Here is a 23869-nt window from a genome sequence, read left to right as displayed (position 1 = left end):
GTAGACTTACACGGAAACATTATGGTCAATACATGTACCTATTATCTTGCGTTGTAGATTTACACGGAATCATAATGGTCAATACATGTACCTATGATGTTGCGTTATAGACCCTCAAGGAAACATTATGGTCAATACATGTACCTATTATCTGGCGTTGTAGATTTACACGGAATCATAATGATGTTGCGTTGTAGACTTACACGGAATCATTATTGTCAACACATGTACCTATTATGTTGCGTTGTAGTCTCTCACGGAAACATTATGGTCAATACATGTACCTTTTATGTTGCGTTGTAGACTTACACGGAATCATTATGGTCAATACATGAACCTTTTATGTTGCGTTGTAGACTTACACGGAATCATTATGGTCAACACATGTACCTATTATGTTGTGTTGTAGACTTACACGGACACATTATGGTCAATACATGTACCTAGGGTGTTGCGTTGTAGACTCTCACGAAATCATTATGGTCAACACATGTACCTATTCCGTTGTGTTGTAGACTTACACGTAAACATTATGGTCAATACATTTACCTATGATGTTGCGTTGTATACTTACACGGTAAAGTTATGGTCAATACATGTGCCTATGATGTTGCGTTGTATACTTACACGGTAAAGTTATGGTCAATACATGTATCTATTATGTTGCGTTGTGGACTTAGAAAGAGGCATTTTGGTCCATACATGTACCTAGGGTGTTGCGTTGTAGACTCTTACGGAAACATTATGGTCCATACATGTACCTAGGGTGTTGCGTTGTAGACTCTTACGGAAACATTATGGTCAATACATATACCTATGATGTTGCGTTATAGAGCCTCACGGAAACATTATGGTCTATACATTTACCTTTTATGTTGAGATGTAGACTTACACGGAATCATTACGGTCAATACATGTACCTAAGATGTTGCGTTGTAGACGTACACTTAAACATTATGGTCAATACATATACCTATGATGTTGCGTTATAGACCCTCACGGAATCATTATGGTCAGTACATGTAACTTTTATGTTGTGTTGTAGACTTACACGTACACATTATGGTCAATACATGTGCCTATGATGTTGCGTTGTATACTTACACGGTAAAGTTATGGTCAATACATGTTACTCTGATGTTGCCTTGTAGACTTAGAGGGAAACATTATGGCCAATACATGTACCTATGAGGTTGCGTTGTAGACTTAAAAAGAAGCATTTTGGTCAATGCATGTACCTATTATGTTTTGTTGTAGACTTACACGGACACATTATGGTCAATACATTTACCTATGATGTTGCGTTATAGACCCTCACGGAATCATTATGGTCAATGCATGTACCTATGATGTTGCGATGTAGACTTTCAGGGAATCATTATGGTCAACACATGTTCCTATTATGTTGTGTTATAGACTTCCACGGACACATTATGGCCAATACATGTACCTATGAGGTTGCGTTGTAGACTTAGAGGGAAACATTATGGTCAATGCATGTACCTATTATGTTGCGACATAGACTTTCAGGGAATCATTATGGTCAATGCATGTACCTATTATGTTGCATTGTAGACTTACACGGACACATTATGGTCAATACATGTTACTCTGATGTTGCCTTGTAGACTTAGAGGGAAACATTATGGCCAATACATGTACCTATGATGTTGCGTTATAGAGCCTCACGGAAACATTATGGTCTATACATTTACCTTTTATGTTGAGATGTAGACTTACACGGAAACGTTATGGTCAATACATGTAACTATGATGTTGCCTTGTATACTTAGAGGGAAACATTATGGTCAATTCATGTTCCTATGATGTTGCGTTGTATACTTACACGGTAAAGTTATGGTCAATACATGTGCCTATGATGTTGCGTTGTATACTTACACGGTAAAGTTATGGTCAATACATGTACATATGATGTTGCGTTGTATACTTACACGGTAAAGTTATGGTCAATACATGTGCCTATGATGTTGCGTTGTATACTTACACGGTAAAGTTATGGTCAATACATGTGCCTATGATGTTGCGTTGTAGCCTAACTCGGATTCATTACGGTCAATGCATGTACCTATTATGTTGTGTTGTGGACTTACACGGACACATTATGGTCAATACATTTACCTATGATGTTGCGTTGTAGCCCCTAACGGAATCTTTATCGTCAATAAATGTCCCTATTATGTTGCGTTGTGGACTTAGAAAGAGGCATTTTGGTCGATACATGTACCTATGATATCCCCCTATAGACCCTCACGGAATCATTATAGTCAATACATGTACCTTTGATGTTGCGTTGTAGACGTACACTTAAACATTATGGTCAATACATATACCTATGATGTTGCGTTATAGAGCCTCACGGAAACATTATGGTCTATACATTTACCTTTTATGTTGAGATGTAGACTTACACGGAAACTTTATGGTCAATACATGTGCCTATGATGTTGCGTTGTAGATTTAGAAAGAGGCATTTTGGTCGATACATGTACCTATGATGTAGCGTTGTAGAGTTACAAAGAAGCATTTTGGTCAATGCATGTACCTATTATGTTTTGTTGTAGACTTACACGTAAACATTATGGTCAATACATATACCTATGATGTTGCGTTGTAGCCCCTAACGGAATCTTTATCGTCAATAAATGTCCCTATTATGTTGCGTTGAAGACTTAGAAAGAGGCATTTTGCTCAATACATGTACCTATGTTGTTACGTTATAGACCCTCACGGAAACTTTATCGTCAATTAATGTACCTATTATGTTGCGTTATAGACTTACACGGAATCATTACGGTCAATACATGTACCTTTTATGTTGCGTTGTAGACTCTCACGGAATCATTATGGTCAATACATGTAACTTTTATGTTGCGTTGTAGACTTACACGGGCACATTATGGTCAATACATGTACCTATGATGTTGCGTTGTAGAGTTACAAAGAAGCATTTTGGTCAATGCATGTACCTATTATGTTGCGTTGTAGACTTAGAAAGAGGCATTTTGGTCAATACATGTACCTATGATGTTGCGTTGTAGACTTACACTTAAACATTATGGTCAATACATGTACCTATTATGTTGCGATGTAGACTTTCAGGGAATCATTATGGTCAATACATGTACCTATTATGTTGCATTGTAGACTTACACGGAATCATTACGGTCAATACATGTACCTATTATGTTGCGATGTAGACTTTCAGGGAATCATTATGGTCAATACATGTACCTATTATGTTGCGTTGCAGACTTACACGAAAACATTATGGTCAATACATGTACCTATTATGTTGCATTGTAGACTTACACGGAATCATTACGGTCAATACATGTACCTATTATGTTGCGATGTAGACTTACACGGATTCATTACGGTCAATACATGTACCTATGATGTTGCGATGTAGACTTACACGGAATCATTATGGTCAATACATTTACCTATTATGTTGCGTTGTAGACTTACACGAAAACATTATGGTCAATACATGTACCTATTATGTTGCGTTGTAGACTTAGAAAGAGGCATTTTGGTCAATACATGTACCTATGATGTTGCGTTGTAAACTTACAAAGAAGCATTTTGGTCAATGCATGTACCTATTATGTTGCGTTGAAGACTTAGAAAGAGGCATTTTGGTCAATACATGTACCTATGATGTTGCGTTGTAGAGTTACAAAGAAGCATTTCGGTCAATGCATGTACCTATTATGTTGCGTTGTAGACTTAGAAAGAGGCATTTTGCTCAATACATGTACCTATGATGTTGCGTTGTAGACTCTCACGGAAACATTATGGTCAATACATGTACCTATGATGTTTCGTTGTAGACTTACACGGAAACATTATGGTCAATACATGTACCTATTATGTTGCATTGTAGACTTACACGGAATCATTACGGTCAATACATGTACCTATTATGTTGCGATGTAGACTTACAGGGAAACATTATGGTCAATACTTGTACCTATGATGTTGCGTTGTAGACTCTCACGGAAACATTATGGTCAATACATGTTCCTATTATGTTGCGTTGTAGACTTACACGGAAACATTATGGTCAATACATGTACCTATGATGTTTCGTTGTAGACTTACACGGAAACATTATGGTCAATACATGTACCTATTATGTTGCATTGTAGACTTACACGGAATCATTACGGTCAATACATGTACCTATTATGTTGCGATGTAGACTTACACGGATTCATTACGGTCAATACATGTACCTATGATGTTGCGATGTAGACTTACACGGAATCATTATGGTCAATACATGTACCTATTATGTTGCGATGTAGACTTACAGGGAAACATTATGGTCAATACTTGTACCTATGATGTTGCGTTGTAGACTCTCACGGAAACATTATGGTCAATACATGTTCCTATTATGTTGCGTTGTAGACTTACACGGAAACATTATGGTCAATACATGTACCTAGGATGTTGCGTTGTAGACTAACACGGATTCATTACGGTCAATACATGTACCTATTATGTTGCGATGTAGACTTAAACGGATTCATTACGGTCAATACCAATAATGTTTCATTTGAGACTCACAGGAAATCAAATTATAGTGGTCAGTATCAATAGTGTTACATAGTAGACTCTCAAGGAATCATTGTGGTCAGTATCAATGATGTTGCATTGTAGACTCTAACGGACTCATTCTGGTCAGTATCTATGATGTTGCATGGTATACTCTCACGGAATCATTGTGGTCAATACCTATTATGTTGCATGGTATATTCTCACGGAATCATTGTGGTCAGCACCTATTATAATGCATGGTATACTCTCAAGGAATCATTATGGTCAGTACCTCTGATGCTGCGGTGTAGACTCTGACGAAATTATTGTGGTCAATATCAATGATGTTGTTTAATGGACGTACACACTGTCACCGTGGTCAGTACCTATGTTGATGTATCAAGCATGATATATGGTTGACGTATCACTGTGATCTATACATGTACTTATGAATCTGTTTGAATGATATATGGTCCTCGTTTCCTCTCATTAACACAGGTGTGACTGCTGAATTATGTACTGCAGCATACAGGTACTACTACAGCTACAGCTACAGCTACATCTACAGCTACTACAACTACTACGTCGAATGTGACACTGGTTGCTGCGGCTATTATTATGACCGGGAATGCTGTACTTCATCGTAAGTATCAGATAGCATATCGAATATACACGTGTCTCGTGAAAAAACTGTGTAAGATCTTATAGAGTCACCTAGTCCGAGTATCAACTGTACAATGTGATGATATATGTTTTCTCCAAATATGTATATATATATATAAATGTATTACTAAAGATAGATATTATATATTACTTTTAGTTAATGATATATCTGTTCAAATCATGTTTTTACTTTCATAGAAGTGGTACCATTGCCGGAGCGGTTATTGGCGGTATTTTCTTCATCGCCTGTATCGTCGTCTTTATCATCGTCATCAAGTCATGTAACAAGAAAAGGACTGGTGTTATTGTCGCAGGGCAAACTGGTGGACCCGGAAACGTCACGGTCGGTAAGTGTAATTATAAAGGGTTACATTTGTGGTAGGCATGACGATATCAACTGGGATAGATAAATGGACCCAGTGTTCATTACGGAGCTCGGACGATTCAAGTGTATGACTTGTCCAGGCCTTGAACTCAAGATCTTTGACACCGAATCAAATAGTCAAGGACAGTACATATATATACAATTAACATATACTCCAATCAATACAAATTTTAGGAATTTGCAGGAGCAACCTTATCAGGTGCTTACTACTAGTACTATGCCACCTGGCTAATATATCCCTATGTGTGTATACCTGCGTGTGTGCTGGAGATGTACTGCGTTCTATGTGTAGTGTGACCGTGCTTCCAACGGCATCATTTATAGTGCCACCTCACTTGAATGCAACAGCACTGATTTCACAACATCCACCCCAGACTATTCTATGCTCCACCTGGGTTGTTGGAATTAGCGAATGCACTGGATAACTGAACATGAGTTAGCACACTATTGTAGTTTTATGACTACGTAGCCTGATTCTTGCGTGCAACTTTTGTTAGTTTTGGATAATTTCACGGCCTTTCAAATATCCCGTTTCCTTGTTTCCTTTTGGTTCCGATTTTGGCTGTGCAGATGACATTGTGAGACCTTTTTAAATTAATTTTTATATGAAATCAAAAACATTTCGCAGAAATATCAGTGCTTATTTTGAATTATGCGTCATACAAATTATGCAGTGTTGTTTCCAGTGAAATACATCAATCTTGTTTATCATTTTGATAACTTGATAACCTGATGGATCAGAAAGAGTGAATGACATCTGTTAATTATCTGCTTATATAGCATTACACGTTTGAATATCGTAATATACACGCTTAACATTAATCTTCAATATGCAATAAAAAAATCGTGGTTTTCGTGGTTGCTATGGAACTACGAAAAGAAATAACACAACGAATTTGATTGATATATTTCACTACTGTTTGTGGGGGTATCTATGAAAGTTTGTACCACCAAACAATCCAAATAGCTTCGAACCACTAAAGAAATACCCACAAGCATTTCAAATAATGCAATATACTTCAAGATATGACAGTAATTGATGCTTATACTGATAAATGTACATAGATATACACAAATATTTGTACATGTATACATACTCAGAAAACCGTTTCAGTCTTACTTACTAGACATTCATTATGTTTTCTATAGTTAACACTGCCACCCAACAGCAAATGCAACAACAGCCGCACGGAGCCTATCCTCAGCCGGCCTATCCTCCTCCTCCACAGTATGGGGGACAACCTCAACCATATGGGGCTTATCCACAACCACAACCAGCATATGGGGGCCCCCCTCCAACATATGGAGTTCAACCTCAACCACATGAGGGGCAAGCCGGACCGGCTTATCCACCTCCACCAGCAGTAAACAATCCCAATCAACCAGAGAAGTACTAACTCCGAACAAGCAGACCAGGCGTCATAACATCTTACGTGTGGCTAAAGGCTACACACAGAGAATCTAGGAACAAGACCATCCACATAAATTGTGGGTAAATATTTAGCGAGGTTGATTAAAAAAAGAAAAAATATTAAGAGGGTCCGTTTAAGCCTGAGTGATTTTGACAAAACAAATTAGATTTATATATTTTACAATTTTATAAATAACATTTGTTGATTATATATATTCTACCAAGTAATTAAAATGTGTTTTCGTATTAACCCTATAGCCACGATCTTTACTTATGTATTTTTATCCTTTTTGATGTTGTGAGCTTGTTGCTCTATTTGCTTGCTATATTTGAAATTAAGGTTTATATTTGGGAAAGATGATGTGTGCCTTATTATTTGTTTATTTATCATTAATTTACTAGAAATGCTATTAACCAAAGAAAATGCATCCTTCCTGAGCTTGCCCTATCACTCTGACCAAGTTGAGTGAAGTTTTTGTGTGTGTACGACTTAAAAGTCACCTATTTTGGGGTATAAAAATCCCGCAAATTGCACTTGCAGTTGCCATTTGGTTTCTCGATTCCACAGAGAATTAACTGTGCAATCACTCTTGAACTTACAAACACGTTTTCAGTTACCATTCCGAACAAGTTGACTGAAACATTCACAGACATGGTAGATATTCAATACTAGAGTGGTATATTTCAATAGGGTGTGTTAAGTGTGTGGTTATAACCAATAAAAAGTGTCGTAACATCACACACATGGCACAGATTAAGTTATAATTAAGTGGTAATTATCTATACAGTGGTTATAACCAATGAAAAGTGTCGTAACATCACACACATGGTATATATTTAATTATTCTAAAGTGATATTTATAATACAGATTGTTGAACATAATATTTGAATTCGATACTAGGTGTAAATGGCCAACTGCTTTGAGCCTGTACTAATAAATGAAAGACGTGTCAAAACCATTAAAGAAAAATGAAAAGTTTACACTTTCTGAACATGTCGATTTCAAGGGAAGTACAATCTTGTAGGAAACGAAATTTATATCTGTAAAAGTGTAAAGGTGAAATGTGTAATTGTCAAGAAAGATACATGTATTATATGTTCACTGTTGGATAGATTTAGATGATATATATTATTTTAATATTTCCTTTTTTTATGCATCAACAATTCAATTTATGTTTCACATTTTGGTTAGAAATAATAAACAATCTTTTTTGGATATGCATGTGTTTGTTAATATATCACTCAATATACAATAATCCTTCAAGCTTGCATACACCTATAACGTTATTGAAAACATTGCAGCTATTCTGTGGTAATTGAACTATGATCAAAGGACCACAGTATCTTTGTTTGCGATTAAATCGTCCAATAGTTCAACATCAAACGTTTTCTTCGATAAATAAAGGATTTCATGACCTTAAAGCCTAAAAATCCTACCATAATCTTTATAAGAATATTGTTGTGCCATTTTCTTTTTAAAACCCATTTATATTGCCGTTCGTACATAACTCCATAAAGACACCAAAGTTCTGAAAACAATGTACACGTTTGTGTGAATGCCTCATTGATAATGTTGTTTTAAATTAACTGTTATTTTTTACTAGAGAGGCGTCATTCCGGTTCAAAGATCTTTTAAATATCTATATAAGCAATACACACGTGCTCATTGTCCTATTGTAAAGTTATACATCGGTTTACAAGGAAGATTTTGGACCGGAACGTGTAAAAAAAGGATATACTACAAACACTAAAGATAGCATGCACCGTTGGTTACAAACAATGGTAGTTAGGAAGTGCATAACATGGCGTGTTTGGATTGTCGCTTTTTACTCCTAGTTACCAAGTAAACAAATTGTGAAATTACGACCTGTTGTGGAGACATCCACTCTGCGTTACCTCATTGTCCTATCATAGATACAGACACGTCATTTTTACCATATCATGGTTGTGACACGGGCTGGGAGGGGGGAGGGGGTGAAAGGGAGGAGGAGAAACAGAAACTATAAATATAAAAATGATACCGGGTGTCAGTACATCGATATCGTAAACTTGGAAATGCTGTCTGATTTAAATTATTTTTATCTATTCATATTTTAAACTGGTCCCCGTCTCTAGAATATTGAATTATCAATAAAAAATCAAAATAAACACTCTAATAGACTGTCTGTCATGTAAGACTTTCCTCCCTTTATACATGTGTAGGATTAAGTCGGTTAGTTCTTTTAAATATTTTTTTTTACTTTCCCTTTGATACAAATGACAACATCACAACTCAATTCTATGACATATGTCATATCTCTTCCACTACAATAATGGTTACATGACATTTTTCTATAGTATGATAACAATTACTTCATCATTAACAGACACTATGATTTACATATATATGCAAATATGACAATGATTACCACATCGCTACCGAACTTCGAAACAGGAGTAATGACAATATTTTAATTATTTTTGCCTTACGTCAAAAGTATCAGCCGATGCTTCCCCGCTTGTGACGTCTACTTGTGACACGCGCTCACTTTCGCTCTCTGCACACATGAAATTTGTCATACAAACATTGAATTCACACAGTTAGCTATTTGATTGATCTCAGGTAAACAAAACAAGTGACCAATCGCTTGTATGACTTCTTGTTCTCTAACGATTACAGAGTAGCGACACCCGACTTGAAATCTTAGATTGATTTATGAAAAGTATGTTAATTTCTGCCAACATCCAATCCAGTTTGTCACGTATAAATGTTTAACACATAATGTACTGTGTTATCCAGTGAATATACTGGTGTCATTTTTTTTTCCCTTTTAACCCATGTAATATGACCTATCAGTCCTGTGATTGGTTTTACGTTTCAATTGTTTCAATTGTGACGTCACGCCAAGGACAAGTACATGACATCACAAACTTACGCACTGGAGTCAAAATGGCGGCGTTTTACATTTCAAGGTTGCATGAAAATTGTCGTTTTACTCGATTTCATTTCATATGAAATTTATGAAACTCGTCACGATTTTTTTATTTTAGCTCACCAGAGGCTCGCGTAATTGATTGATCCTATATATAATTGTAACTAAAAGATTATCCAATTCTTCGTCATATGTTTTGATTTCTCGTCTTCCTCTTTCATATTGTATAATCCACATATTTTCTAACGCTTCAATATCCCCGTCCCACTGCAATCTTGTTTTTCGTATATACCGTTACTTCCCCATTATTTCCTTATTATAAAACTGAAGCACAGAATGACCAGGCAACTTCCGTTGACGAGAAAGCTCATTAGGTAAGAGCGAAGTTCAAGGTTCGAATCCGGTCCAGTTCAGCTATTTGTTTACTTTCATAACACTGTTGTTAATTATATTAAGTTTCTTTCATTTTGATTACTTTGATCATCAATGTCCGACAAGGCATGGTTTTCTTTAAGTGATGATTTTCAAAGTTAGAGTCATGCCGGAAAAAACAGTAACTTAATCAGTTTTAGGAGGTGGTACATGGATCCTTAGATTTGAAATGAACGAAATACAATAAACAAAAACGTTCTGAGTGTGAACAATCCGCAGTGCTAGACCGAGATTCGAGCCTTGGACTTCGGATTGTTAAATGAGCTACAAACGTTCCTAGTCTACAAAAGCTTCCTGGCCGAACGATACTACAGTTAAATCCAAACGGGTTTTGAGGGGAGGCTACTTGTATATAGGAAACAACCACAGTGACAGGGGTCCTTAATGTCATCAGGGATCGGGTCCATCACATTGGATAATTGCCTTTTATATATGTGATGCTCTGGACAATTGTTGCACATTGTACATTTCAAGTAAAAAGGACAGTCTGTGGCCACTCTGTAAATGATTCCAGATTTTTACCATAGAAGACACACTCAAAGAGTGTCCCCGTATGTTAACTCTATTAATGCAGAGAAACCCTGGCGCTATTGGATCGAGTGTGACATAAACAAAAATGAACTCCAGCGTATATGGAACAACGATTTCAAGACGTAAGGTGTGTAAGCATCACAAAGTTTGATACAGTTTCCCTTTGTTTGATGTCAGACTGAGTAATAGTCACAAGAAATGCAAGGCATAGATACATCAATTTAAATATTTACGTCAAGACAGAAAGCCAACAAACTAAACATTTTTACAAAATCTTATGGCCATTTTGTCAATTTCAAACTTATCAGTGGAATAAAATGCCAAAAGAAACAGTCAGTTTCTCTGTTGGTTATCGTCAATAGGGAAACTTTTTAAATATTTGGTACTTGGAATAGATTGTGATGAGCACACAAGTTCTGCTATAGTTCACATCCGTGTTTATGTTTTATTTTCGATGTAAATAAAATGCTTGAAGTACAGTTTTATTCATAGACAGGTAGAGCAAGCGATTAACTGACGTAGATCATTATAAAAGGCACTAATTTCCATTAAGGGAATCTCCCGTTACTTTTACTTTTGAAAATAAGAACGATACTGAAAATAAGTATTTTTAAATCTGACCAAAAGATAGAGAAGTCTAACATTAAGTGTGTTAAGAAATCGGAAGCATTGAATTTGTATATGATATAGAGTTGTGCATATAAGCAGTGTTAGGCGGTATGGCTGAAACAGTTCCTTGTCTTCGGTATTATTCTCCGTTGCAAGCGTTCCGCCTTATCATTAAAATTGTGACACACAAACTCACCGACAAACATAAATGGTCAAATATCAATTATATGATATGTCATCCAGTTTTCATCTGTCAACAAGCTAACGAAAATATCGTAGAAACACTAAAAGCAAGGTGAGGAGGGAAAAAACAAAGACATAGAAAATGGGGTGAGCGTGTGTGACTAGGACAGAACAAATTCGGTTTCTAGATGTAACCAAGGCGTGTGTACAACACGGAACGTCTGATTCAACAGTCAGGGGTTCCACATAAGTCACAACCTATAACATACAGTGCAATTAAACATGCGTTGTTTGACATAAATGTTCTGCTTTGTACCTTTTCTTCTGAATCCAAACGAGGTGTAATGAATTAGGAATACAACCCACATAAATGTCTAATACATGTAGCATCATTCCCTACTATAAGGTAACATCAAAGAGGTATTAACTTAAGAATGACTAACCCAATGCTTACTTTACGCGGTGTACGGTTAGAACTTCAAGAATCGCATTCCTAAGGCTGTTCTTTCTCTGCAATCCCTTTAAATGCATGGGATGATTCTATTACTACAGTTCTTTGAATAGTGTTTGAAAACAACACTGTTGCAGCTTTTCATGACCTCTTCATGATAGAAGAAACATTTTTGAGAAGAGGATGTCCAAAATTACCAAACGGGTCTTTTGAATTTTTCAAACTCCACGTTACATTTATTCCACCTACCGAGTATATTGAGTCATAATACGAGTTTCTACCACTATTGCCCGTATCTATCAACTCTCAGACGATTATCTGTATTTCTGGTTATTTAACAAGCTGTGAAGTTGATTAACACCTTCTGGCATTTTGAATGGCTGAAATATGCACTTTGATCCCGTACTACTTTTCATTCTGAACTGTCATCTGTCAACATCAACATGGCCGAGTTGCCATTGCTGCCGTTGGTACAGATAGATGATCGGGTGAAGCTTTGTTGGGGAGAGAAGGGTGAAGTTTTGGATATTTCATAGTTTTGAAATCAGACTGGAGTTCAGCGGTAAGATGGTCACCGAAGCCAGGTACAGATTCGATATAATCCCCGGGCAGGACATCCCACCGGCAATCCCCCTCCCCAGACCCTCCCCGGACCATAACAACGTTACGCTCCGCCTCTTCTCGGCAAGTGGAATGTCCCACTCTGCCCATTCCCCCATCAAAAACGTCAATTATCTACCAAATTCCGTTGACGAAGTCATCAACATTGATATAGATAAAAAACAAAACAAAAAAAAACGAATCTGACATGAACAACCTGTCAGAATTTCTCTGTCAAAACCTCAAGGACTCACGGCTAATCTTACAAATATCACCTCAGGAACTATGCAAACTATGCTACTTAGAAGGGTACAAGAAGTTTGTATAATAGCTTGGTTGAGCACCAAATATGATTGTTGTAAAATTTCGGAATCAAATAAAAATAAAGCAGGTCCGAATCCTTATCGGTAGTGGGTATTCGGAAAGATTATACTACAGAAGCATACGTAGCTAGTATTTAGTCTTTCGAAAAGTATGAAGATAGAGTTACCATGATTATAAAGCATTCTTAATTCTATTTTTGCAAGCAGACAATGAAATAGTGGTTGTAGACAAATATTAAAATACTAGATGGTTTGTCTGCAAACACAAATGCATGAATCAGGAAATGCAAACTTTGTTTTTCTTTTCCTTTGGGATTTCAAGTGGCTACTTTAATTTTGCCCTTAGGATTCAGCGTTAAAAACGGGCTCTATATGTAGGTGTCATCCCAATATGCAGAGAGAATGGCCACATTATAAAAATCCGCTAGCCTACCTTTGACTGATATCATATGCGAGCCAAATAAGGATAGGGCTGGGCAGGGGAATTAAAGGATGATTCCGTACTTTGAGTAGCTTTGGAAGACCAGACAGCTTCACTGCGAGGGGGGTCCTCTGACTGGGTCTATGAACTTTTGTTAGTTCGAATTTTCCAGAACACAAACTCACCGTTGTGGTATTACAACTGTTAAATGTAAGCTTGAAAGTTTGATTGCACTCACGTGTATTACATGGTCTTTTTTTGATTGTGGAAAATCTTTTATTCTGATAAAAACACATGCTCAATATTTTCAATTTCTTGAATTTACACTGACGAAAAACGACAAACGTATGTGCAGGTACGTGTCTATTTGAGCCCAAGGCAGCTACACTACTGACTGTCAGTTAATACCTTCTTGGTGGGCTTTGTAACACCCACTTCTTTATCCTCTCTTACTGGTGGTGCCCAGTTGCAATTTTGGGATAACAATTGTGGGATAGATAACAATCGTTGGTGTTGCGCGGCGTGACACCTTGTATAACATATCACGTGTGACCTCGATCTGAAGCGTGTAAAGTCTTTAGAAAACACATAAGCATCCTTACTGAGATTACTCGTCATTAGCCAGTATGACTACAACTAAGAGATTTAATTGTTTAAGGGGATGGCTGCGTTCAAACCTACTGCTAGTGCTGACCATGGCCGGAGTGACGATCGGTTGCGTTTTGGATGTGTTGATTCGAACATTGCATCTGTCAAAGACCGCTCTGTTATGGATTGGTAAGACGAAGTTTATCATTTTCTTGTCTTGACAATGTCTTGTGTCGCTTAAATTTAAAGAAGTCGGGAAACAGAAATCCTTATTTTTCTATAAACAACATTGACACATAATAACAAAACGTGGAAAATTGTACGTAAACCAAACTTTCTCCAAAGGGATATTACGTTTTATAATGCTTAAGAAATTTTAATAGAATCAGTTATTTTATTTACGTCGTGATATTTCAAACAGTTGCTAAGAATTCAAGGAAAGAGGCACATATTTAAAAAATGAATCTGTCAATGAAGAAATCCAAAGAAAGCAAACATTTGTGATTGCTTAATGTGGTCATCTTTATTCTTTTAAAGTTATGTTTTAACGGCGAATATATGCGGTGTTTTGAGCACAATGCATAAGCATTAATTTAATTTGCATACTGGAATAGGAAAATTAACGTTTCAATTAAAAATCTTTGATTTCATGGCTCATAAACCTATCAAAATTAGTACATTAGAGTTTCCCTTACTGGTATTAAGACAGGCCGTCGCTGTTACCACCCGAGTGTCAATAGCCACTGCCGTGCGTCCGGTTAACGGGTGTAAGGTTCCGGTTTTACACATAAATGTTTACGTTGCTTTTTTTTGCACCTTTGTAATCAGAAGTTCACATACACTTTTTTTCTATAATTTCATGCACATTACAAAATAATGCCAGCTTAATACTATTATTATTATTTTATTCAATCTTATTTCATCGACGCATTGGTCGATTAAATGCAACATGTGATAAGATGATTAATAAATAATTGCAAATATAACAATCTAATGCATTTGTAATGCAAGCATTATTGTATTAATTTGTGTATTCAACCGTTAATTATTTATGCATGATATATTTAGCATACCCCGTGCCTGACGTGACCGGTTCAGATCGCAAGCCAAGTAATATACAACAAGGCAGCGTATTATTTTCGCTTTGCTGGAATGAGACGAATCTTTTGAAAAAAATCAGTGGTTAGAATACACGGTTTGGGATTATTGTCGGACACCTTATGATGCTATTTTTTATCCCGATTTTTACATTAACCCAGATTGGAGTATCCCCTTGTTAAGCATTAACCCAGTGCTCGAAGCAAGGGTGAGAAAAACTCCCCCATTTTGAAAAAGAAGAAAGGTAAATGCATGGCCAGACCAGGATTTGAACCCAGGACCCTCTGCCCTCATGACGGACACTCTTTTTTTTACTTTTCTTGAGAATGTATCAATCATTTATTGGTCCAGCCATAGGGCCCCGGGGTTTGGGACCCCGATGTTCCTCACAATGCATATAACTGTATTTTCAATCAATACAAAAATATCACAGATAGGACATGCGTTTAAAATATAGATTTATCACTTTACTTAGTTGTTTTAACGGACACCAATTGAGCTACCTGGTAGCTGTTGATCTACCCAGTCCAGTCCGCTGCAGATATTACATTTTGCATGCATGATGAAATGAATGACTATTTCTCCTAGTGTAGAGGGTGCACTCAATCAGCTGACATCTGACAAGATTGAAACAGACTTTTCTTCACGGCAATATTAAGGGTGTTAGGTTCATCAGAAGGTAAACAGACATCAAGACCCATTCACCCTTTCCTCGCTCCTACCCTTTAATCCTCTTTAGTTTTTCTCTTACGAGTTAGCCCAATTGCCATCAGCTACCCTGTTAGCACTTTAAATGTAGGCCCTATCCATTTATTTGCATCACATTGCCTCTTAAACATGAATCCTCTACCTAATAGCCACATTCCCATTAGCTGCCACCTAATATATAAACCCCTGTACCCATTATCCCTACGTTTTAGTCCCTTTAATTACTCATTATTGTTCTTACTGTTAAGTTGTTAACCCTTCTCCCCCTACATGTGTCCCCCCTCCACTGGTTAGCCACCTAAATATGTTCTGCACCCAACCCTTGCAGGTGCAGGTTCAGGGAAAGAAAAAGCCTGCTGTAAACACACACCCCCCCCACCCCACCCCACCCCCGCCCACACACACACTTACACACACACACATACACACACTCATCCACTCCACTCGTTAGCCACTTAAATATGTTCTTTACCCAAACCGTACAGGTTCAAGGGGAAGAAAAGGCGTGCTGTTTATCACTGCATGATGATAAGAGTTATGTGCCCTCCCTACCCTGACCCCAATCCTGCAGAGTTGGAATGGTTTCTTCCTTGTCCTCTGTACATGTTTAGGGTAAATTATAGAAACCAAGAATATTTCAAATTATACAGGTGTACCTGCAGTATCCCATTGCATATGTATCGTAAACGATGACTTATGTAGGGCACCCCGCACCCTACTATCTCTTTGTGGCGGTGTCTCCTTAAGCACCAGTCATCTTATGACCTTGGCTGTTGCAAGGTCATTAAACCCTAAACAAACAAATACCCCTTATATCTATCTACCCATAGGCCTTACAACCGTTAATTCCCTACACAACATTTGATCATAACGATCGGCTTCCTACAAATGTACCTTTTAGCCTCTATATGTTTACCCTATTTTTAACCCCTACCTGAAACCCCTTCAATATTGGCCCTGCTACTGCTAGCCTCCTAACCACAGGCCTTTTAATCATTACCCCCTTCAAGTTAACACTCACTCTAACCAATGATCCCTCTTACTCCCTAGTTCATCCGTTAGCCCCCTAAATAATAACCCCCCTACTTAATGCCCCTCCTAGTTGTAGCCCCCACCTTTGAACCCCTGTACTTATTGACCCATTGGCCCTCCTATGTTTTAGCCTCCTGTCAATTATATTTCTCCCCCACTACAAGCTTTAACACCCACAACAATGAGCCTCCTCTCCATTACCTCCATAGTGATTGCATGTAAGAGTTATCTTTCTTGAAAAACTTCACTGTAGTGAAATTGGTACAGTAGCCGGTTTCATGTGACTCATTGATAAAAAAAACACCTGAATTAATGCCTGGATTGCTTTTTTAACTATGTATATAATAAATTGAAAAAAAATGAATATCTAATTCTGATTGATAACAAATTGAAAAATATGCTTAGCAGTAACATTATTAGAATATGCCGAGATTGTGATACTGTCTCCCTTCATTGGATTTTCAACTAGGGAGGTACTTCCTATTTCCGTTTATCAAAACACTCATTTAACCTTAACCTCCTTTTTGTTACCCCTGTTAATTGTAGCCCTTACCTATGACCCCCATGCTTGTTATCTCCGACTTTATGCCAATTAAATGCCCCCCCCCCTTCTTGTTTGCCCCTACGCATAAGCTTCCTGTTGTTGTCCTCATTCCTTGTGGTTTCATCAGTGCTTGTGTTAATGTCGGCATGTGGTGGTGTGATTCCTGGTGTTGCATCTCTTCTAGCAATGGTGTTCTCTTACCAGCGGTTGTGTCCCTTCTGCTGATGGTATTAGATCCTGCCAGTTGTTTTTGTCCTTCCTAGTGTCAATCCTGGTTGCGGAATACCTTAGTTTTAGTGTTGGTGGTGTCCCTCCCGCTGTTGTCTTCATTCCTTCTGGATTTGCAAGTACCTGTTGTAATATTTCTCCATGTGGTGGTGTTGTTCATGGTGGTTGCATCGCTCCTGGCATAGCATGGTGTCCGTACCAGAAGTGGTGTCATTTGAGGTGGCGGGGTCCCTTCTACTGCTATTTTCAGTCCTGTCGTGGGACCCTCACAGGACTGATGTCACAAATAGGAGGAACACCACCAATATGAAGTATGTCATCACTAGGACTGGTACAGTATAACCCGACCATGAGAGATTCCACCATCAACAGTGGCATCCCTCCTGGTGACTTGACTTTACCCAATTTCAAGGTCAGAAAAGTGATTGCCAATGATACTCAATAAAGGTAAGCAATACAGACCCATTGGACATAGTGGGACAGATAACATCATTTCTTTAGAGGAATCGTGCAAATGATGATACAAGCAACACACTTGGCACACTTGGTCTCCAAGTGATATTAATTAAATCTAATCAAATTAGCCGCCTGAAGTTCACGTTTTGCTTAGAAGTATTTGTAGTTGTTCGATTTGCATGATCTAAGTGATCAGAGTTATTCATAGGTACCATGCAACTGGTCATCCACCTTCTACTGTTCACATATGCAGCTGCAGAGTGATGTGCAGGGGAGCTCTGACTGAAAGCGCTTGCATCTTCCTTTGCAACCTTTACTACAGGAACACTGTCTCTCCTTTCTGTGTCCACCCTCATTCAGCCGGTCTGCTCGTGTCTGGATTGGAGATGGTTGCCTGACCCCAGATGATCCCAGCCTGATAGGCTGCAGGCTTTGCATGTTCTCTGAGGGGTTCCTGTGTTGGTGGAATTGAGTTGTACGGCCTCTGCTTGCGGGCAAAGAAATCTAGTCTTGTTCGTCCACACCAGTATCTGCGCTTGATCTGTCGTACATGAGGACAACAAATCTCTCTAGCCTCTGCAGGTCAAGATCACGAATCAATGTTGGATGCTTGCTGAGATTAGTGAATGTTTCAGAGACATCATCAAATACGTTCCAAGTCTGCCATGCAGATTTTTTCGCTTTCCAACGGAAGACAGACACGACGTCAGTCAGTGAACGCATGGAAGTATGGGATCTCTCTAGTTTTCTCAGGCCCTATTGCAGAAACTACCTCATGGACTGGAATCCATCGCATCTTGACTCCTTGGCCAAAGGCAATCCACATTTTCTCAAGACCTAGTTCCTATAAGGACGGCAGTACGTATATTGCTATGACTAGCACGTCTGTGTCGTTAGTTTTAATGATAATAGACTTGCTCCCATCAGTCGTTGCATCTCTGGCGTGTACACATTTCCGACTGTCAGCTTCTTCATGAGAACATGCGGACACAGCATCCAGATATTTCCTTGTGTTGCTCATGACTTGTTCTCCTTTTGTGACGATGACTGTACTTGTTGTTTTGCTTCAGACTTCTTTTCTGCAAGGAAGTGAAACATCTCAGTTTTGTTGCTGTCGTCACGAAAGAAGCTTTGACGGTTACCTGGTGTCTTACTAGTTCCTGTCACCCTTCTGACTCCTTGTCCCTTTTCGACCTCGTCTCGGATTTAGGACTTGACTTCTTGTATACATCAAAGACTACGTACACCCGCTCGTACCTAGCACCATAGGATTCTACCTTTGGGATGATTTCTTTATAGCTTAGTCATCAAAAGTCTTTGAAGTACGTGGATGTAAGGCATTGATAAGTGCTGATCCATCAATCATGATTGCATCTCCCTTTGGTTCTCTATCTGAGATGTTCACTTGCGCTTCAAGAATTTCAATCAGCTGTGACTTCTGACACGTATGAAGCTTGTCGGTGTCACTGACAGATGCAGGATGTGACTGATTATCGTGCTTGTAGAATTCTTGCAAGTCACACTGCCTGTTCAGGCACGAAATGAACAGTCGCGAGAATAACTGACAGTCATCTTTCATGACTTTTCCCTTAGAAATCCCCTTAGCCTGCTCTTGTTTAAAGAAAGAAACAAGGTTTTTCTTGAGTGGATTATAGAAAAGTCTTTCACCTACATTCTCTAGCACGTTCATGAATGAATGGAACTGCTCTTTGCCCCGCCGGTGATGTGTTGCTACCATTTCGGCTTGAAATGGGTTTGCAATGTTCTTTGTGTCTAGCACCAGCAGGTCGGCTGATTCTTCTTGAAATGGATTGCCCATCTCCTGCATCACGGCAGAGAGTGATTTCACATTTTCAAAGAAAGAATCCTGGGCACTTCGTGTCTGCTCGTGCTGTCTGCTGCTGTAGGTGACATCTTTCATACCAGACATGGCCTTGTATCCAGCTACTAGACGACTAACTTCGGGTCCAACGACCAGCTACCTACGAAGTGCTGAAGGGTCTTCTGTCAACCCAATTGCTGGCCCTCAAGCCAATGCGATTTACCAGGGTGTGGCCGATCCCGTGCACTAGCATCTTCTTGTAGCCATATATGAGAGTTGGGCCAGTGGTGATGACCAGTGCCAGTAGTCCATCCAATGGATGTGGCTGACTGCTGAAACAAAGGTACTTCCTCTAACACTACACCCCATAGTCATGCAAACGTATGAAAATCCAAAACAAATGTACAAAGTGAGAAAAATATGTGTCGGAGTGCTTTATAAAGAGGAAAACCAACTTCAGCAGGCTTAAAAACATAGGAATTCACACCTAAATCATGCAAATCGCGCAACTACAAAACCTTTTAGCAAAATGTGAACTTCGGGCGGCTAATTTGGCGGTCATCTTGAAAAATGGCCGCCATCTTGGATTGTCAATTGGCCAATCGAGCAGATTTGATAAGTATTACTTGGAGAACAAGTGTGCCAAGTTTGATGCTTGTATCATCATTTGCAAGATTTTTATGTTATCTCTTTGACTAACAACTTGTTTTTTTAGCTTGTCAGTTGAGCTTAAAGTATGGTGTGTTGTTCATCATTCATTCATCGTCTGTCCGTCGTCCTTCGTCCGTCGTCCGACAACTGAACTGGAAGACCTAGGGCCATGATATTTGGCTAAAAGTTACCTGGGATAGAGTGCTATAAAGCTCCCTCAAAGAAATAGCCTTACTTTACTTTCAAGGTCACAGTGGTTAAATATGTAAAATCCTTTGAACAACAGTTTTTCAATAACAAGGAGGCCAAGAGTAATAATACTTGGCCAGTAGGTACAGTTGTGGGATCGCACAACGTTACACGATGTGCGGTGTGCGCACGATGTGTGCACGAAGTGCGAACGAGAAAAAATTGGACGATCATACCTTGCGCACATTTGTGCGGACGATCGACGAACGTTGGGCGATAACAACCGTTGTTGGTGTAAATTGAGGAATGCCTTGACAATATATACGGTTTCGTGTTTGAACATAAAATTAGATTTTTTAGTATGTTTCTATACTATAGCTACATCTATGAGCTTATCTTTCTCTCCATACTTTCTTAAATTTAGAAATGGTGTTTTGTGGAGTTTTTAAACGACCTTAATCGACACGTGTCAATTTACAACACAGTCTCGCCTACACAGGTAAGCATTGCCACTTTGTACCTGGACCGTAGTTAACACTACCCAGGGAACTTACGTAACTCGCCAAGGTTTGAAAACCAGATGAAGGGGAGATATAGACCAAAACGAATGCAAATAACAAATATTAAACGTCCAGTTGAGTTTTCAGAATGGTCATACGGTATCATATATCAGCTCTATGTGTCAAGTACAGGCCAGGTAAAACTCCGGTCACTCATCAAATTGTTATTTACCTGTTATGTTACCGAGGAGCCAAACCCATTCTTGACGGTCACTGTATACTGTATTACACACATTGTAAATATGTACATACTCTTAATTATAGCAGTGACGTATACGTCTCTGATTATAGTGATGAGAAATTACAGTGATATATACAGTGTACATTGTACATTGGAGAGAAGCGCACAACGGGGCGAACGATTGTAAAATCGCACAGTTGTTCGCACCATGTGCGGACGATGTGCGGACGGTGTGTGAACGATGTATGCTCGGTATTTTTGGTGCGTTGTGCGTTCCCACAACTGTACCTGGAATGTAGTGCTATAAAGTTTCCTTAAAAAAAATACCTTGACCTACTTGAAAGATCACAAGGGTCAAATGAGTTTAAAACATTTAAACATCTTCTTCAGAATAACCAGAAGGCCCAGAGTACTGTTACTTGACCAGTAGGTACCTGGGACAGAGACATGTAAAGTTTCCTCAAATAAATGACCTCGACCTAGTTTCAAGGTCACAGGGGTTAAACGTGTTATTAACAATTAAACATATTCTTTTGAATATCCAAGAGGTCTAGAGCAATGATATTCAGCCTGTAGGTACCTGGGACAGAGTTATATAAAGTTATCTCAAATAAATCACATTGACCTACTTTCAAGGTCACATGGGTCAAATATGTAAATATCTTTCTTCCTCAATCGCCATTGGTGATGATATTTGATGCTTGTAGTATAAAATGTTATATAGTCTGGAACATTTTTATGTGGAAATATTTGCAAAAGTACTTTTGAGAATATTTTCCAGGATTGCTTAATTATCCTGGTGAGCGATACAGGCCCTCTGGGCCTCTTGTAATAAATGTTGCATTATATCATTTTATATCTGTATGGGACATATCATGTGGTATGGGCATTATCAATTGAGTCCCCTTTGCCCAAAGCTACTCTAGGACAAATCCCTTTACTAGTACAGAAGGAGAGATATTTTAAAGATTTACCTTAATTTCTCCTATTGGGCACTACCCCTCTGCCTCAAGGGGATGCCTAAAAATGCTATGGGACAAAATTAATTAAAATCCCTTAATTGGTACAGAAGAAGAAGGATTTTAAAGTTTTACCTCTTTTTCCTGTGTTTGTCCCCACCTCTTTGCCCTGGGAGAGTGTGGGAACACCCTCTGGATATATAAAATTAAGTCCTCTTTGCCCAATGATGCTCCTGACCAAATTTGGTCAAAATTAATTGTGTCCTTAAGGACTTTTAAAGAAAAACGTCCTTTGGACCAGGTGAGCAAAACATTAAAGTGTGCAAAGGTCAGATTATTAAATAGACAATCAATACTCAACTTATATATAATAGATCTTTGTTAGAACATTTTGTTACTCTACACCTAATGAGCCATTATTCTAATAGTTTAGTTTCTCCTCTCATGCTAAATTCAAAGTTGGTCTAGCGCATTCAATCGGATCCCGAACTTTCACATATTACACATTGAACATTCTTTTGAACATACTTTGTAGCCTTTAATCCTAGCATGCTACATGCAAAATATTATTATCCTTGGCTTCTTGAATGTATAAAATATGCCCTTCAAATGTTTTAACACGTTTATCTCTTGTCAATGACATTTATATGAAAAAGTTGTTAGCCCTTCATCCTAGCATGCTAAAGGTTTAATCTTATTCCTAGTCCTTTTGGTTATTTAGAAGAAGTTGTTCTAATGTTTAAACACATTTTGCCCCTGTGACTTTAAAGGTGAGTCAAGGTCGTTCTTGTGAACGTGCTTGATATCAAAACATAGAAATAATTTGAGATCACCACCCTATTGCAATACATGTTTATACAGTTGATCAACATGAAGATTTCGATACAGATACATGTACGCTTAGGAAATCTACTTCTTGTAGATCTTGATCTATGCTACAGTTTTTTATGACATACTATCAGAGAATATTTCAAGTTAAATGCCTCGCTATGATGTCAAATATAGGTCAAAAATAAAATTGCAAAATTAGTTCATTTTACATCAAATATTGGGGAGCATGTTCTAATGAACGTTCTTTTCAAATTCAAAAATTTCAAAAAATGCATTTTAAACCCTTCCAGTTTGTCTATTGTACATAGAGTCAGTCTGCGTACTTGGATTAGTTATTGCTGGGTCTAAATAATAGAGCTGTCAATCACCTTGCTTCAATACCATCACTGTGTGTATTGGGATTGGTGTCAATGGATCTAAATAGCAGAAATATTATTCATCGCTACCTCAAGTGAATAGCATCACCACAAAGGGTTTGCGATGGATAGAAACACCCAACAGCTTTTTATCAATGCTGATCATTCAAAAATAACT

General features: G+C 38.2%; 1 protein-coding gene across 1 annotated transcript in view; it reads left to right on the top strand.

Annotated features, from left to right (window-relative positions):
* LOC110449712 (TM2 domain-containing protein DDB_G0277895-like) overlaps positions 1 to 8233 on the top strand; it is a 16866-nt gene extending 8633 nt beyond the window's left edge. The window contains exons 3-5 of the mRNA XM_021496754.1: positions 5065 to 5209; positions 5428 to 5576; positions 6764 to 8233. Coding sequence (XP_021352429.1) covers positions 5065 to 5209; positions 5428 to 5576; positions 6764 to 7011 — 542 coding nt within the window. The 3' untranslated portion in view covers positions 7012 to 8233. The remainder of the gene's footprint in view (positions 1 to 5064; positions 5210 to 5427; positions 5577 to 6763) is intronic.
* The last annotated feature ends 15636 nt before the right edge of the window (positions 8234 to 23869 follow it).

This window comes from Mizuhopecten yessoensis, unplaced genomic scaffold, assembly GCF_002113885.1.
Source record: "Mizuhopecten yessoensis strain PY_sf001 unplaced genomic scaffold, ASM211388v2 scaffold479, whole genome shotgun sequence".
NCBI classification, from domain to species: domain Eukaryota; kingdom Metazoa; phylum Mollusca; class Bivalvia; order Pectinida; family Pectinidae; genus Mizuhopecten; species Mizuhopecten yessoensis.
Note: the sequence above shows the minus strand (reverse complement) of the source record. Positions and strands in the feature narration are given on the sequence as shown.